The sequence below is a fragment of the Alligator mississippiensis genome, chromosome 4, assembly GCF_030867095.1.
Source record: "Alligator mississippiensis isolate rAllMis1 chromosome 4, rAllMis1, whole genome shotgun sequence".
NCBI classification, from domain to species: Eukaryota; Metazoa; Chordata; order Crocodylia; family Alligatoridae; genus Alligator; species Alligator mississippiensis.
The window spans coordinates 134,762,110-134,777,335 of record NC_081827.1 but is presented as its reverse complement, the minus strand read 5'-3'; the positions used below and the strand labels follow the sequence as shown (position 1 = coordinate 134,777,335).

The 15,226-nt window shown below is 41.1% G+C and overlaps 1 protein-coding gene across 4 annotated transcripts in view; it reads right to left on the bottom strand.

Moving 5' to 3' along the window:
- The window catches only part of FBLN1 (fibulin 1), a 123,608-nt gene that overhangs the window by 64,420 nt on the left and 43,962 nt on the right, over positions 1-15,226 (bottom strand). For all 4 annotated transcript variants that reach the window (XR_009461863.1, XM_019482267.2, XM_014606326.3 and 1 more), the window contains exons 4-8: positions 12,113-12,284; positions 8,921-8,980; positions 5,109-5,210; positions 4,447-4,584; positions 1,327-1,464 (exon numbers count right to left, since the gene is read on the bottom strand). Coding sequence is in view for 3 of the 4 variants with exons in the window: in XM_019482267.2 (XP_019337812.1) it covers positions 1,327-1,464; positions 4,447-4,584; positions 5,109-5,210; positions 8,921-8,980; positions 12,113-12,284 (610 nt within the window). In the remaining variant the exon portion in view is untranslated. The remainder of the gene's footprint in view (positions 1-1,326; positions 1,465-4,446; positions 4,585-5,108; positions 5,211-8,920; positions 8,981-12,112; positions 12,285-15,226) is intronic.

Below are 15,226 nucleotides of genomic sequence, written 5' to 3'. Positions count from 1 at the left end.
AATTTTGCACTAGCAATCATTTTGTTTTCAGTGTCAATGTTTTAAGTATCAGATTTCAGTAAAGGAGGGGAGGGTGATGGGAAAATGGGGGCCTGACAATTGAAAGAGTTGGCAACTCCTGTTGCTCACCAAGTTCCACCAGTCCAAAACATGTTATGCTGCCAGAGTAATATAAAGGTAACTTGGGACTTGGCAGCAGCTTGTCAAGGAAAGGACAGATAGATTTGTAGGACGCATCAGGCAAATCTCTTTAGAGTTGGCTTAAAACTAATGATTCTTCATACACAAATGCATGGGCATACACGTAAATGAACACAAATTTAATTATAATTTGTTAGGATTTCTAGGGTCTACAAAGTAAGCTAGGAGGCAAGATACTAACCCAAGTTTCTATTCGGTCTTTAAAATTAAGCCTCACTCCATAGTTAATTATAATTAGCTCTAATAATCATGACACCACATGGTTAAATTCTTTATCTGGTTTACAATTTGAAGAGACAAAATTCTCTCATCACTGAAAAATAAATGGGAGATGCCTTTGGAAACTAAGGCCTGCTCTATATAGCTGAGTATTCATCATTTGCAGATATCAGCAAAACTGAATTCCAGTATAAAGGCTATTTTGATACCAGGCGGGCAACTCAGAACTCTACAGTGTAACGTGTAGAAAGAGGGCCCCAAAGTGAAGTTTTAAAAATCTTATTTTAGAGGAACATAAGTAAAACCAAAATAAAACCCAAAAAATACTTCAGCTAAAATTTTCAACAATGTTTCAGCACCTAGAAGCCCAAGATTTGTTGAAAGCCAAAGGAAAATAGGTTCCAAAGTACCCAACTCTTCTACTGAAAATGGAACTGATACACTTAGGTCTGTTAGTGCATGCCTATGTATTGCTCACATATGCTGCTAGACAGTGCTCTATTAAGACATGCCACACTTGTTCTGTATGTGCTGCCTCCCAGAAAATAGTAATAGACTTGTTTCAGTGTCATGCTGCATGTCCAGCACTAGATACTGCCTTTCAAAAGTGATTATTGGCACACACAGCCCTGAACATTACCTCCAGTTAGGAAGGTAGCTTGTTCACACAATATGATGCATTACAGTATGGCACTGTTGCTCTTTGGAATGGACATGCCTATGACTTCTTTTGAAAGTCTTACACTAAAAGGAAAAAAAATCCTGCCTTCAGTGGAAACAAAAAAATGCTATAATACAGCAGCAAGTACATCAGCGGTAGGAGATTCAGAACTGACTTAGTAAAACAGCCTTTTGGCCTACATGCAAAATTATGAATTTATTGAAATGACAATGTCTCTTTCTTACCGATACAGTTGCCTAGTGCATCTTGTATAAACCCATTCATGCACTGTAGCTTGGGGCGGCAACGGAAAGATCCTGGAGTATTCTGACAGATAAAATCGGGGGGGCAGTTATGAGTACCAGTCTCACATTCGTCAATATCTGGTATATCACAAAAAAAGATTGTTAGCAGGAGTTTTACAGGAAAAAAGAAGCTTTCATTACATTTAATAAAAGAGACATAGTTAAAAACTATAGGCCAAATTCATCCCAGATGCACCCCCATTCATTCCAATGCAGATGTATTGGGCATAACTTTGGCCCAATGTTTTTAACTGAATCTTACAGAAATAGGCAGCAGACTTTCATTTTCTGCAGTCTTGCCCCGAATTACTGCAATAGTGCTATAATGTCTGAAGCAGTATTTTCTAAGGCCATGGTTCAAAAAGGTGCATATACACATGCTTAACTCTGAAGTCAATCATGTCAAAGCTCAAATGCTCTGCTGAGTCAGAAACTGTATCCTGATGTCATAATTCAGGACACCCTACCAAATGTTAGACTTAAGACAAGATTAACCAATTAATCACATCTTAAATTTTGATCTGGCATTCAATCAAACATTCACATATTCAATCAAAAATGTGTAAAAACTTGGTGGCTGGTTCCTATCATGCCATTAATTGAACATGAGGCCAGGTGTGCACCTGTGGTTAGGAGCCCCATTAGCTGATCCAGGCTCCCAGCTAGGGGAACATACCATGCAGACCCACAACTGGGAGCCCATTGCTGATCTGGGCTTCTAGGTGCAGGGGCACACCTTGCACTCCTGCAGCTGGGAGGCCTGTTAGCTGACCTGGGCTCCCAGCTGCAGAAGTACCTCTGCAGCTGGGAGCCCCGACAGCTGAGGAGGCCCGCAGCTGAGGAGGCCCCCAGCTTCCTGCCATGCATGTGTGGCATGGCAGGAAGCACAACTGTAGGGCTCGCCCATCAGATTCCATAGTGCTTTTACCTGCATGTCTGGCAGGAGCCCTAGGGTAAGCTCACCGTACTTAATTTTCATGTTATATAGAGGCCCCTTTACACAGGCAACTGGTAGAAGGGGCACAGGGTGGGCACATACCCCCCCCTGAGATTGGCCCCTGACTGAGCACTGCTTTGGATAGGGCAGTTTTTTTGCTGTGCAGGCTGGCGGTGTGTTGTGGGGTAGGGGTGGACACTAAGCCGCAGAGGGATATGGGGCCTTTGGCCCTTCCCTGGGCCCACCCACCAATTGTGCCCCCCCCCCGCCAGACTCAGGAGGCGTCAGTCACCCCTGCCCTTTATATCACTCCAGTTTAAAATGTGATTACATGTAATTTATGCTCACTTCATAGATCTTCTCCATTCCCAGTGTGGTATACAAAGGGTTTACTGTAAATCATAATTCATATCATTGACTTTAATGGGAATTTTTCCCCAAATAAAAACTGAGACTAAAGATGCCTGTTTTCAGCCCCTATATTTCTCACAAGGTAACATCTCTTTGAAGCAGTTTAAAAAAGCAGGAATTTCTAAGCAAATGTTACACTTCTGTGGAAATGCAGATGAGGGCAGAAAGAATTAAAATGCTATCAATGCTGAGAAAATTATTCCTATAGATGTAACATGACTTCAATGAAGTCCTGATTCAGTTCTCTCATCCAGAAAATGTAACAATGACAATTGCTTTCCTCACATTAAATTATACCTGTGAGGCCTTTTTTAACCATATAGGCTGTAGCATGCATAGATACTTAACAGGGATAAAAATCAATGTAATTCTAATACTGTAGAAAATCAAGTGGAACATTTTCTACTTGATTACTCATGATGATTACAAAAACATATGACAAATTTTCCATTGACTTTAGAGGGAGCATATTGAGGTCTACTCCAAGTGCTTTGTAAGTACTGTGTGTACAGTAGCTTACATTTTTTAATCATAAAGAAAAGGATTTTTCACATTGGAACCACCCATATCACATTGGGTTTGCTGAGCAGTTATATTTCTGTGAAGAAGGGAAGTGTCACATGCTATTTCCCAAAGTGGTATTAAGAAAAAAAATAGTTGCTCATAAATATATATATTCATAAGTATATATTAATTTTAGCAAACCTAAGGATTTAGATTACATAAAAATTAGATCTGGTCTGGGAGTATGAATAGAGGAAAAGGACCAGAGACTTATTAATTAAGCAGTCCTACATGAAGCAAAAATAAGGTTAAAAAGTCGCAAGACTTTCAAAAAACAAAAAAAATATGGAAAGTTCTTGAGAAATAAGCAAAATAAGAGCCACAAGAATTAAAAACCATAAAAACTGATATGAATTCTTGGAAAAAATGTGTTTTAAGAAATAATTACAAAATTACTGACTCCGAAGCTTGGGTTATTTTGGGGAGGGAGAAGGGGGGAGGAGAGGTTGTGGGGTTTGGGTTTGTTTTGTTTTAATAGTTTAGGCTGCTGGTAAACTAGCAACTTCTGCTAGCAGGATTAATATAATAGGCCAAATAGCTTAAGCAATAAAAATAAGATAGCATAATAAGGAGTGTTATTTTCAAATTGTTGCCTTTTGAATCCAGACACTTAAGAGTCCACTTTCATCACTGCATTGAAATTTTTGATTAACCATGATTTAGGGTGATGCATGATCACTTAAAATGTTCCAATAAAAATGTTTTCAGATTTCTTAAACACTGTTTAAGAGCAACTTATTTTTGCTCTTAAATCTTTCAGGGTCTTCAATGCTACCTAGTAAATTAGTAAAATATGCTCAGTTAAGGCCAGTTCTAAGTAAAAACCTGGTAACTATTTCATTATAAATAATAATAAAGATATATATTTGATTGACAATAAACTCATATTAAGTTTATGTGAAATAAAGGGACAATTGATTTCTAATTTTAGCAGAAAAGGGGAAAATTGATCAGGATTCAGACACTAATGATTAGACGATCTAGCACACTAAGTGCTAGATAATACAACATAGCTTTTATGGAACTGCAGCTCCTATACATATTTCCACAGAACTACAAGAACAGCAGGGTACAATGAATTATTTAGGATTCTGTTCTGGTAAAGGTCAGTTTCATGATCTAACCCAGGCTCACAGCCTATGACATACCTTTGCAGAGACTTTCATCAGTCAATTCGTAACCAGTTCCACAACTCGTGTCACGCTGACAGCGAAAGGATCCCAGGGTATTGATGCAAGTTTGTCCAATCCCACAGTTGTGTGCTCCAGTGATACACTCATTAACATCTAAAATAACCAGAGTAGAAAAGATTAAACAGCAGCCAATACAAAAGGCTTGAATTCACTGGGAAGAAACAGGGCTAAGAGTCAGTGCTGTTCCTTAAATATCTGGAGGCAAATTGTCCTGTAAACTCTTTCCCAGACTGAAAGGGTAAGCACTCATGTCTGCCTCAAATTTTTAGCTCCTCCCTGTGTCCACAAACAACAAATGAAGTATCAGAGCTACTATGAGATGCTATATTTTACACAAACATCTGTCTACTACTACTACAAAATAAAATGGATGCTTATAGTGCTACATTCCCTCCTGCAGCAAACTTAATGTCTCCTGCCTTCCAGCCCTCCATCTGCTCTCTTACCACTTTATTACTTCTATTGCCCCCATGTTGCCCCACCCTGCCTAAATCAGCTTCTCATTGCCCCCTGGCTCCTTCCCTTCCCAGCACAAGTATGTTCTGGCCTGGTCTGTCCCATCCCCTTTCCCCACCTTCCCTCCCAAAAAAAGAAGAAAGCAGTTTTGTTTCCTTTACCGTCACAAGTGACGCCATCAGACTGAAGCTGGTATCCAACAAAGCAGGAGCAAATAAAACTGGCTCCCGTGTCCCTACACTGCTGGGAACAGGGACCAGCACCTAAAAAGCAAATGTGATTTTTGAGAACGAGTGGAAAATCTGATATCAGGAGGAAGTTCACCACACAAAACTGGAAAGATGTCAACTGCTTAATTACCAATGCCTAGCCAAAATCCAGGATATTTTACCATTATTTTAGAAGAATGCATGAGTTGAAGAGGGAAATATGAGCAAATACTGAGAGAAATGGTCACATCTATTGTTTTATTTCATGAAAGCATTACAAAGAAGGAAAAAAAACCCCAATTTTAATACACCATCACCATACATATTTCCTGCTTTAAAGTTCAGGAGGAAGCTGGTTAGCTCATATACCTCTTCGCGTAACTTTAGAAAATGGTAACTTTTTTACTGCACCATAAGAAGATCAAGACAGCTCATAACAGGTAAATTAAGCATTTACATTACCTTTGTTATACCTTTTTAATTATAAAAAAAGTAATCAAGCTCTAATTCCAGTATAAATATAGAAGTCAGGATGGAAATAATTTTGCTTCCTTGTCCTCCCTTTTTGCATCTTGCCTTAACTCCTACCATCACTATTGAGGCCGTCTTTTTTTTTCTTTTGATTTGGTTCCAAAATAAGTTAAGCTATCACAAAAATACCTTATGTTTTGATGGTGATAGCGGATTGTTGTATGCCAGTTATTTGTGATAAGGATGTTGGAATCTTTTTATCTGCATCCATTTTTTCATAAACATTTTTAGGTATATGTAAATATTGCGGTTAAATATTCAGATGGAAGACCTCTATGGCACATTAAAGTCCCATCTTCATTAGGAAGCACCAGGAGGAAGCCATTATAAAACCCACACTATTTGGAAATAGGGCAACTTTTGGAAATAGGACAATAGTTTTCTCTAAGCTACCAAGCTGTATGAGGTATTCCTCATACAGCTTGGTAGCTTAAAGAAAACTATTTCAGGACCTGGAACAATTCCTAATGAGGAACTGGCCCATGGTACCACATGGAATGATAGTTGATGTTACAGAAGTGGCAATGGCAATGTCTGTTAGAAGTACATGCGGCCTCATAGTTAAAACAGATAAGTACCCAGTGCTCCATCTATGCTAACAGCCCCTCTGGAAGAAGCATTAAGTACAATTATTTTGGCAAAAAGCATAATGTAGAGACCCTCTCAGACGGAAACTGCCTCTGAAAAGAAATGAAGGAAGCCCTTTCACTTGGAAAAAACAAAATAAATTAAGCTTTAGGACAAAGTCTCTCAAATGTTTCTATTACATGGGTCTTGTCAGAAAACTTGTGTTGGAAAACAGCTTCCATTTGTGACTGGACAGACTACTCCACCTCTTCCTAGTCATGGAAGAATACCTAAGTGGCAATTAAAGTAATTGATTACATAGAGAGGTAACATTAGGAAAGCATGTAATGTACTTTTGACGTACTATGATAAGGAACCAAAGACAAGAAGGAAAAACAGCTTTAGCCTTGGCAGGATGACACACCCAACGACCTAAATAGGTGTTTTCTGTCTCTAGCCTCTAGGGAGGGTAATATCCACACAACAGGCAGCACAGTAAATCATTCCTCAACTGCTAGGATATCTACAGTTGCCTGTCATAGGATGTAGATGCCCTGAACTTTGAAATGGCTGTATTTTCAAATAAGTTATGTAAGTGTCACTGTAGGATGCAAACAAACCCTGTGAAGGAGTATATCTGGCATGACAGGTTGAAAAGTTATACTGCAATATCAGTCTATAACTCAAACATTATTCTACCCTAAATAGATTCCAAATTGTTTGTGAAGAACAGTAAATCATTGATGCCTTAAGCTCACAGTTATGTAAATCATATTTGAAAAGCAGTAAATTAAAATACTAAGCAGAACATTATCCAAATCAAACATTCCTTCCAAGCATTTTGTCACAAAAACCAAGGCATAAAATTATTTAACCTTTTTTCCTTTCTTTTTCCAATTTTCATTTAGATGCTGCATATAAACCACAAATTGGTAATGTTATTTCAAAACCAATCTTCAAGCTCTAAAGAATATGGAATGATTGTTCAGCACAATAATATCTCCAGACACTTCCAAATGAAAAGTCAAGTTTGTTATCTTCTGGAATCAGTTTTTATCCTGTGCACAACCAAGCTGACTAGATTGCTGCTCCAGATCCATGCCAACACTATCAACCATTAAGACTAGAGAATTAATTTTTCAAAAAGGCCAGTGGAATTTGGAAGATCCTATTCAATGTTTTTAGAATCAAGTCTATGTGGGTGGATATCAGCAGATGATCTGGCCCTTTACTTTAAAAAAAAAGTTAATGTGTTACAAAGATAAGAATGGCCCAAGACAGGTAAAATGAAGTGAAACAGGCAGCTTAGTAACATTTTCCACTTCCTAGAAGCAAATACATCTGTTGCTCTACATGCCCATAGGGGGGCACACAGAGGTAAGAACTCACAGAGGTAAGAACTCTGTCTCATTACTTCCCTGCTGGGGCTATTCACTTCACTAGTACTAGAATAACAGGAAGTGTCTGAAGCAGGGGCGGGCAATTATTTTGGGTGGAGGGCCACTTACTGAGTTTTGGCAAGCCTTTGAGGGCCGCATGATAGGCAGCCAGGGGAAGATAAATATTAATTTCCTAAATTTTTAGGGGCCCTGTGGCCCAGATAGAATAGCCTGGTGGGCTGCATCCGGCCCGCAGGCCGCATTTTGCCCACCCCTGGTCTGAAAGCTGCTATCCACCTCTCTTTAGGCAAGCAGGGAGTAGATACAAAAGGTGATGGACCCACCTGAGCTAGCACTTAGGAGGAAGCTGTTTGCACCTGTTAAGCGGTTGGTGTGGATCACTTCATCCTAGGCTCAAGAGATGAATGAAACCTGGTGTACTGTTTGGGCAGAACAACTGCATGCTACTCAATACACAAAGCTAGAAGGAGAATCAAGGTTTTAGCCCTAAGGTAGCTAGGTGAAGTTTTTCACTGGCTTGCTTTCTGGAGACAAACGTATCTAATCTTATCTGAGCTCAAGAAACAAAAGACAAGAGGTAACAAAAATCCTTTTCAGTAGGATCCAATCATGACACATAGTTGACATGAAACATTTTATAGCACAGTTGAATTTCTGCTCTAGCTACTGTGGTCAACCATCCTTGCTAAACTGTATAACAGTGGGACATGTTCTGTCTTAGAGAAGCATGAGCAACTCTTAAGAGACCTGCTGAGTTCTATGAAGCAGATTTGGGGTGCTACAATATATGAACTCTAAAAGTTTAGAGTGCATATACAAAAGTCACCAAACTTCACAACTTTCAGTGATGATCAAAAGACTTTCCTCAAAGCCAAGCAACCAAGCAACACATTATGTCCCATCACTTCCTCCCAGCCTTGAAAACCGGCAGGATCATCAATATCAGGAAATGACTTCTTGAGTAAGAGCCTAACAGGCACTTACCTATAGGTTACTACTTCCTCGTCCTCCTATAAGGCTGTGTTGACAATCTCCACCCACAAGCAAGCCATTACATCCCAGTTAATGCCCACTAGCTATAAGGGACCACAAGGTGACTCTCACACTGTCTCAAGCTCTCCAAGTATTTTCAGATTGGTTTATACATACCGAAGGGTAAAATCTCTTGTCATATAATGACCTGCCTCTACAAGGAGCTGGAGTTTTCCTGAATGCTCAGATCAATCTCAGCTGCCCCTGAACTCAAAAGGAGTTGAAGCATCTTACCTCTGCAGCCATCATGAAGGTAAGGATCTTCTTGGTCTACTTCCTCTTTTGAAATGTCAACTGATGAAAAGGTGAAACAGGCATTAGAGAAAAAAAAAACAAGTTTTCTTCTCACAATAAAATACTGTGTACTTGAAAAAAGATTTGGACCAGGCCTTTGGGAATATCCAAAAGTAAATATTGAAGAAAATTATTTTAAAAGCAGTTTCATTGTTATGATTGAAACTTTAAATACTTGCAAAATGAGTGATTTACTAGAAAATATATTATGTAATCATGGATTACACAGAGACCAACATTTCCAAGTGAGTTCCTAAAGTCAGGCTTCTAACTAAACCTTAACCTGATCCTCATCAAATGTTCTGAAGCATTCGCAGCTCCCCCTGACTTCTGCTGCAGCACTTTATATAAAAATCAGATTAGCCATTTGTGTTCATTTAGACACTATTTTAAAAGCCACTCTATGCCTGAGGTTGACCAGGCAAATCTTATCATTTAAAATAAGGGCACATTTACAGTAATTAGGGGTGCGCCCATAGAGATTTTGGGGGCCAATACCAATAGATGATTTTTAAGGAGACATATCGGCTGATACTGATCTGATTTCCGATATGCAACCCAGCAGCTTGAAGAACTGCATCCAGCTGGTAAGTCTGTTGTGGTGAAAGGGGAGGGGGGAGAGAAGGGGGGGAGGTAGATCAAGGCCCCTGCAGTGTGGGAGGGAGTGGGACTGGGGCCAGGGCAGGGTGGGGTGTGGGACAGAGCCACAGCTCATCTGGTGGGCATGGCTCCTGCCACTGCACGCACCCTGGAAGGGCACAATTTTCTTTATCTCAGTGCTGATCCAATACTGGACCGACATATTGGTGCACCTCTAACATTAATTAGAGTTCTTCCTTTTCCATACACATTCCACCAGTGGCATGCATGAATCCTAGGTATATCGAGCTCACAGGCTTTTGGCCAGCAGTGTTGCACAGCTCATATGCCCTGAGAGTTTTTATATTTCACACCAAAAGATCAGATTGTGCATCACCACTCAGATGCTTCTTAAGTAAAGGACTCTGAGGTAGGGTGAAAAGACAGCATGTCATGGAACATACACACAGGCAACAAACACATCATAAAGAGCTGCAGTCACCATAAAGTAACTTATTTTCCTTCAAGTGATCATTAGCATGCCCATTCCAACAACAGTAACCCAAGCCATACATCACAGTGATCTGTGATTAGTCATGACTAGAATAGAACCTAATAATATGTAGTGTTCCACGTTTCATAGATTCATAGTAGCTAGGGTCAGGAGGGACCTGAACAGATCATCTAGCCTGACCCCCTTCCACAGGCAGGAATAAATGCTGGGTTCACAAGACCCCAGACAGGTGATCATCCAACCTCCTCTTGAATTTGCCCAAGGTAGGGGCGAGGACCACTTCCCTGGGAAGTTGGTTCCAGATTTTGGCCACCCTAACTGTAAAATATTGCCTTCTGATCTCTAACCTAAACCTATTCTCCATCAGTTTATTATCATTGTTCCTTGTCACCCCAGGTGGTGCTGGGGAGAAAAGGGCTCTACCTATTTGCTGTTGATCTCCCCTGATGAGCTTGTAGGCAGCCACTAGGTTTCCCCTCAGCCTCCTCTTGCTGAGGCTGAACAGGTTCAGATCCTTCAGTCTCTCTTCGTAGGGCCTGTCCTACTGCCCTCTCACCAAGTGGGTGGCCATCCTCTGAACCCTCTCCAGGCTGGCCACATCCCTTTTGAAGTGCGGCACCCAGTACTGGACGCAGTACTCCAACTGCGGCCTGACCAAAGTCACATAGAGGGGGAGTATCACTTCTCTGGACCGGCTTGAGATGCACCTTTGGATTCATGACAAGGTATGGCTGGCCTTGCTGGCTGCGGTCTGGCATTGGCGGCTCATGTTCATCTTGGAGTCAATAATGACTCCAAGATCCCTTTCCGCCTCTGTGCTTTCGAGAAGGGAACTCCCCAGCTTGTATGTGTGCTGTGGATTCCTTCTCCCAAGGTGCAGCACCCTGCACTTGTCTACGTCGAACCCCATCCTATTCTCATCTGCCCACTTTTGTAGTCTGTCTAAATCTAGTCGCAGCCTCTCTCTCCCTTCAAGTGTGTCCACCTTGCCCCACATCTTAGTGTCATCAGCGAACTTGGACAGCATGCTTTCCACCCCCTCGTCCAAGTCTCTGATGAAGATGGTGGCTTTTGTATTAGAACAATGTGTTGTGACTGTGTGACCTGACCCATCCCTGGGTAGCTGCCTTCCATATAGCAATGGCAAGCAGATTCTTTAGCAATGCTACTTAGGCTGCCAGAATTCTAACGAAGTGAAGAGCAGTGGGACAGGTTCCATCCAGCCACCTCATCATATATTCCAACACAGCTGAATATCCAATGTGATAGACTCTGTTTTGATGTGGCTTTGTCTTTCATTCTCTCTACAAGGGAAAAAATAGCTTGCATGAAGATCTGGACAGTTGCATCCAGTTCAGGTCAGAAAAGCCATTTTTCTACATCTAAGGTTTGTAGATGAGTCTAAAGATCCCAGGTCAGATGCTGGTTTCATGGATCTGCTGTCTGGACTTCCTGTCTTTTCTAGTCCTGGAAATGAACAGCATGCTAGGGATGTGCAGTTCCTCCATCAGCCCGTATCCCTCCTCCCTCCCGGATCAATAAAGATATTTCAAATTTACAGGCACAGCTCCTTATCAAAGAAGGAATACTTGATGTCCAGGGACCTAGAGAAGACCATTCCAGATCTAGTTCAAAGAAAAAATAGTAATTTGTCAGTAGCCAAAAACTATTAGCAATAAACTCATTATATTCAGTTGCTATGGTAAGGATTGCTAACAAAGAGCAGAGAGCCAGTTTTTCCATCTCAAAGCCTAAGAGTAAAGACAGGAACTGAACAGCAGTTGGTATGCCCTATCCATTTATGCCCTTCAGAGCAGGAAGACATTCTTGTGTGTTGTATAGATATTGGTGGCAGAGGACTCTGAGTTCAGGTGCACATACACCATTGGGTACAGGGACAGTCAATCAAAGGAGAGCACAATACTACAGCTGCTACTTAAATCATTCAAAGGACAAGCATTCCTCCCTTCCTTGCACCCAATGAGGTTATGGAGTGCTGCTCTGCTGTCCCAGACAATTTTTTTCACAGCACGGTATACCTTGGTTCTTCTTCGGAACATCATCACTAACAGACATGTCAGTGCTTCCTTGACCTTTAGCACAGCAGTCGCTGAAAATATTCCTACACTGTTGTCCTATCTTTAGGTTCGAGTCACAGCTCTTTCCTTCAAGTTGGGCACTCTTTCCCAGCAAGCAACAGAAACAGCATTTCTGTCAAAACAAAAGACAAATAGTGGGTGAAATCCTGTAGTGCCAAAGTCAAGAAGGATTTTGCAATTGATTGCAGTACAGCTAGGATTTCTCCCAGTTCATTTATAGAAAACTGAACATCTTTTGCCCCTGATTCTGAAAAGTCCTGAGATCCTTAATTACAGGGTAATTGGGTCTCAGAACATTTTTACTCTTACAGGTCCAGTTGCACTCATCCAATTAGCTTTAGATCTAGTCCTTAAAAAAGATATACTGACCAAAGCTATGCTCTGGATTCAACTCTCATGAACCCTGGGCAGTGATGAAGGAAAGACAGAGTCTTATTTATAAATAAACTGCATACCTTCCCACCCCTCTTCCTCAACTCTCTCAGCTTCCCAAAAAATCTTCACACAAAAGTACCTGCATGATATCAAAGTTAACAGACCATAAAAGGAAGGTGTGATCACTGGAGTACACCCCTCCACATCATGTTCATCTCATCATTTACAGCCTGATCCTGAAATGGTATCCATTAATGAAATACAGATCTTTGTTTCTTATTCTAGGCACGATGGTTTGCATTGGCAGAGCTGAGCCTAAAAATTCACTGCAGGACTGAAAAAGGAAAGGCAAGGCTGATTCAAAACCAACTACTATTCTGATTCTATTCTGAACTGAGAGCACGTTGCTGGCTTGCTCAGTTTTCTCTCTCCCCTGCTGTGAGAAATGAAGGGTGTAATTTGATTCATGGCAACCAATGTCTGCTGTGACGTAGAAGGTAGATTTAAAGGCTTATTCCTTTTAAATTACTTTTCTAGTTGTATTTTGGCTCAAAGAGAGTAGCCTGCACCACTATAATAAAAGCAGCTGAAACATGAAATAGCTACTCATTGTGGAAGTTAACAAACTAAATCTCTTGTGTCATTTAAAGAAGACATTTCCATCCAAAAACATGAAAAGTAGTAAATGTCTCCCAGCTGCTCCCTTCTCAACTTGCTTACATAAATGGTTGCATATATATGTTCTGTTTTCACTGTTCTGAAGGATAAAATAATAAACTTTCTCTTTGTTTTCCCCTCAGTCTTGTTTTATCCTGCAATCTTTAGAACAGCAAGCTATATATCTGACTTAGTGCTTGGGTATAGGTTGTAGCTGTGTTGGTCTAAGGACATAGGCAGACAAGGTTCTTTTGGGTAAATCCCGTATCTTTTATTAGACCAACTCAAATAGTTGGAAAAATTCTTCTTTGCAAGCTTTCAGGTACAAATACCCTTTGTCAGGCTAAGGAAACACCTGCAGGATTAATTAATTCCATCCAGGAAGGGCACAGACCAACTGCAGGTGCTTCCTCAGCCTGACAAAGGGTATTTGTACCTGAAAGCTTGCAAAGAAGAATTTTTCCAACTATTTGAGTTGGTCTAATAAAAGATACGGGATTTACCCAAAAGAACCTTGTCTGATTTTGTGCTTCACATTTTACATGAATCTAAATCCAAATCCTTCCCACATGGCTAGACATCACTGCAGGAATAAACCCCGCCACCTCTGTCTACACAGGTCCTCCCTTTGCTTGTCTGTCATGTTAAGTTCCGGAAGATTTCCCTCTCAACGTACTGTTTGATGTAGAGGTTCTTTCATTTTAATACAGCCCACTATGTTTTCATCTTCTATTCTAGGTAACTTTAAAAGTAGAAGTTGATAAGATCTGTGACGAATACTGACATTTGCTCTGAATTCACTTAATTTTAACACGTAGCATTTACCTCATGAATTTACTTTAAAAAATGTTTAGACATGTGCCTATACTTCTTCTGAATTTCCAGCTTTCACATCTGTAGATTAAAAGGGATTGAAAGAGGTTCATAGTTTGGTCTTTAGGTTATACATTTTCCATAATCAAGTCTTGTTTAAGCTAGCAAATGTAGCTGTCACCTTGCCAAATCATGATGTTATTCTCTCTGAATACTCCCACTGGCTTACACAAAGTAGTTTCAAACTCAACTCATCTCTTATACTACTCTGACATCTAACATACTGTTCCAGTAGGATGCTGCCAGAGTTCTCATTAGATAGTCTTCCCCCACAAGGGTTATTAAACCTGTCTTTCTTACAATGATGGGCAATCTCTCAGTTTTGCTGGCATGTTGTTTGAACTATGTCTTCAGAAAAATCTAAAGCTTCTAGCGCACACAGGCCAGAATTCTATTTCCATCTAGAGGCTGACAGAAGACCATTTTAAGACCAAACCTAAATTATCTAACAAAAAGTAGGAACAATTTTATTACCCCCTCAGAATATATAAGTGCCCCCATTATTGCATTTTAGGGTCAACTTCCTGGCTAGAGACAGAAGTTACACACAAACCAGTGTAAGTGGTCAGGAACCAGTTTAAGCCTGTAACAGAACAGGAGTTCAATGCACATAAACCAGTTTCAAAATGGCTGAAACTGCTTTAAGATAAACCTGGTTGAATGTAGTATCAGACTTAACTGATTTGCATCAAACCGGTTTATGGAACTTCTGTCCCTGACCCCTTTCTGGTTTCAGTTAAACCGGAGTCCCCCAGCAACTCATCATGCTTTTCAGCATGGGCTGTGTTCTCTGCTCCAGTGGTGCAGGGCTGACCCCACCCCTAACGGCCAGCAGGGACTTTTCCATCCCCAGCAGTCAGGATTCCCCTGCCTCATCCCCTCCTCTAGCAGGGAATCAACCCAGCTCCCAGCGGGGGCAGGGGAATAAAGCCCCTACTGCCAGCTTCCCCCTGCCCCACCAGGCACTGCAGGACAGTCTGGGGCAGGGGAGCTGCAGCCCAGGATGTGAGACCCCCTCCCTCTTCCAGTGTCAGCTGCGCTGCAGCCCTGCCGCAGCCTTGTGGGTAAAGCAGTCCGGGAGCCACCGAGGCTGTGCCAGGCAGGGCTGATAGGCAGCGGGGGCTCTGGCCATGCAGGGAGGAGGACTCA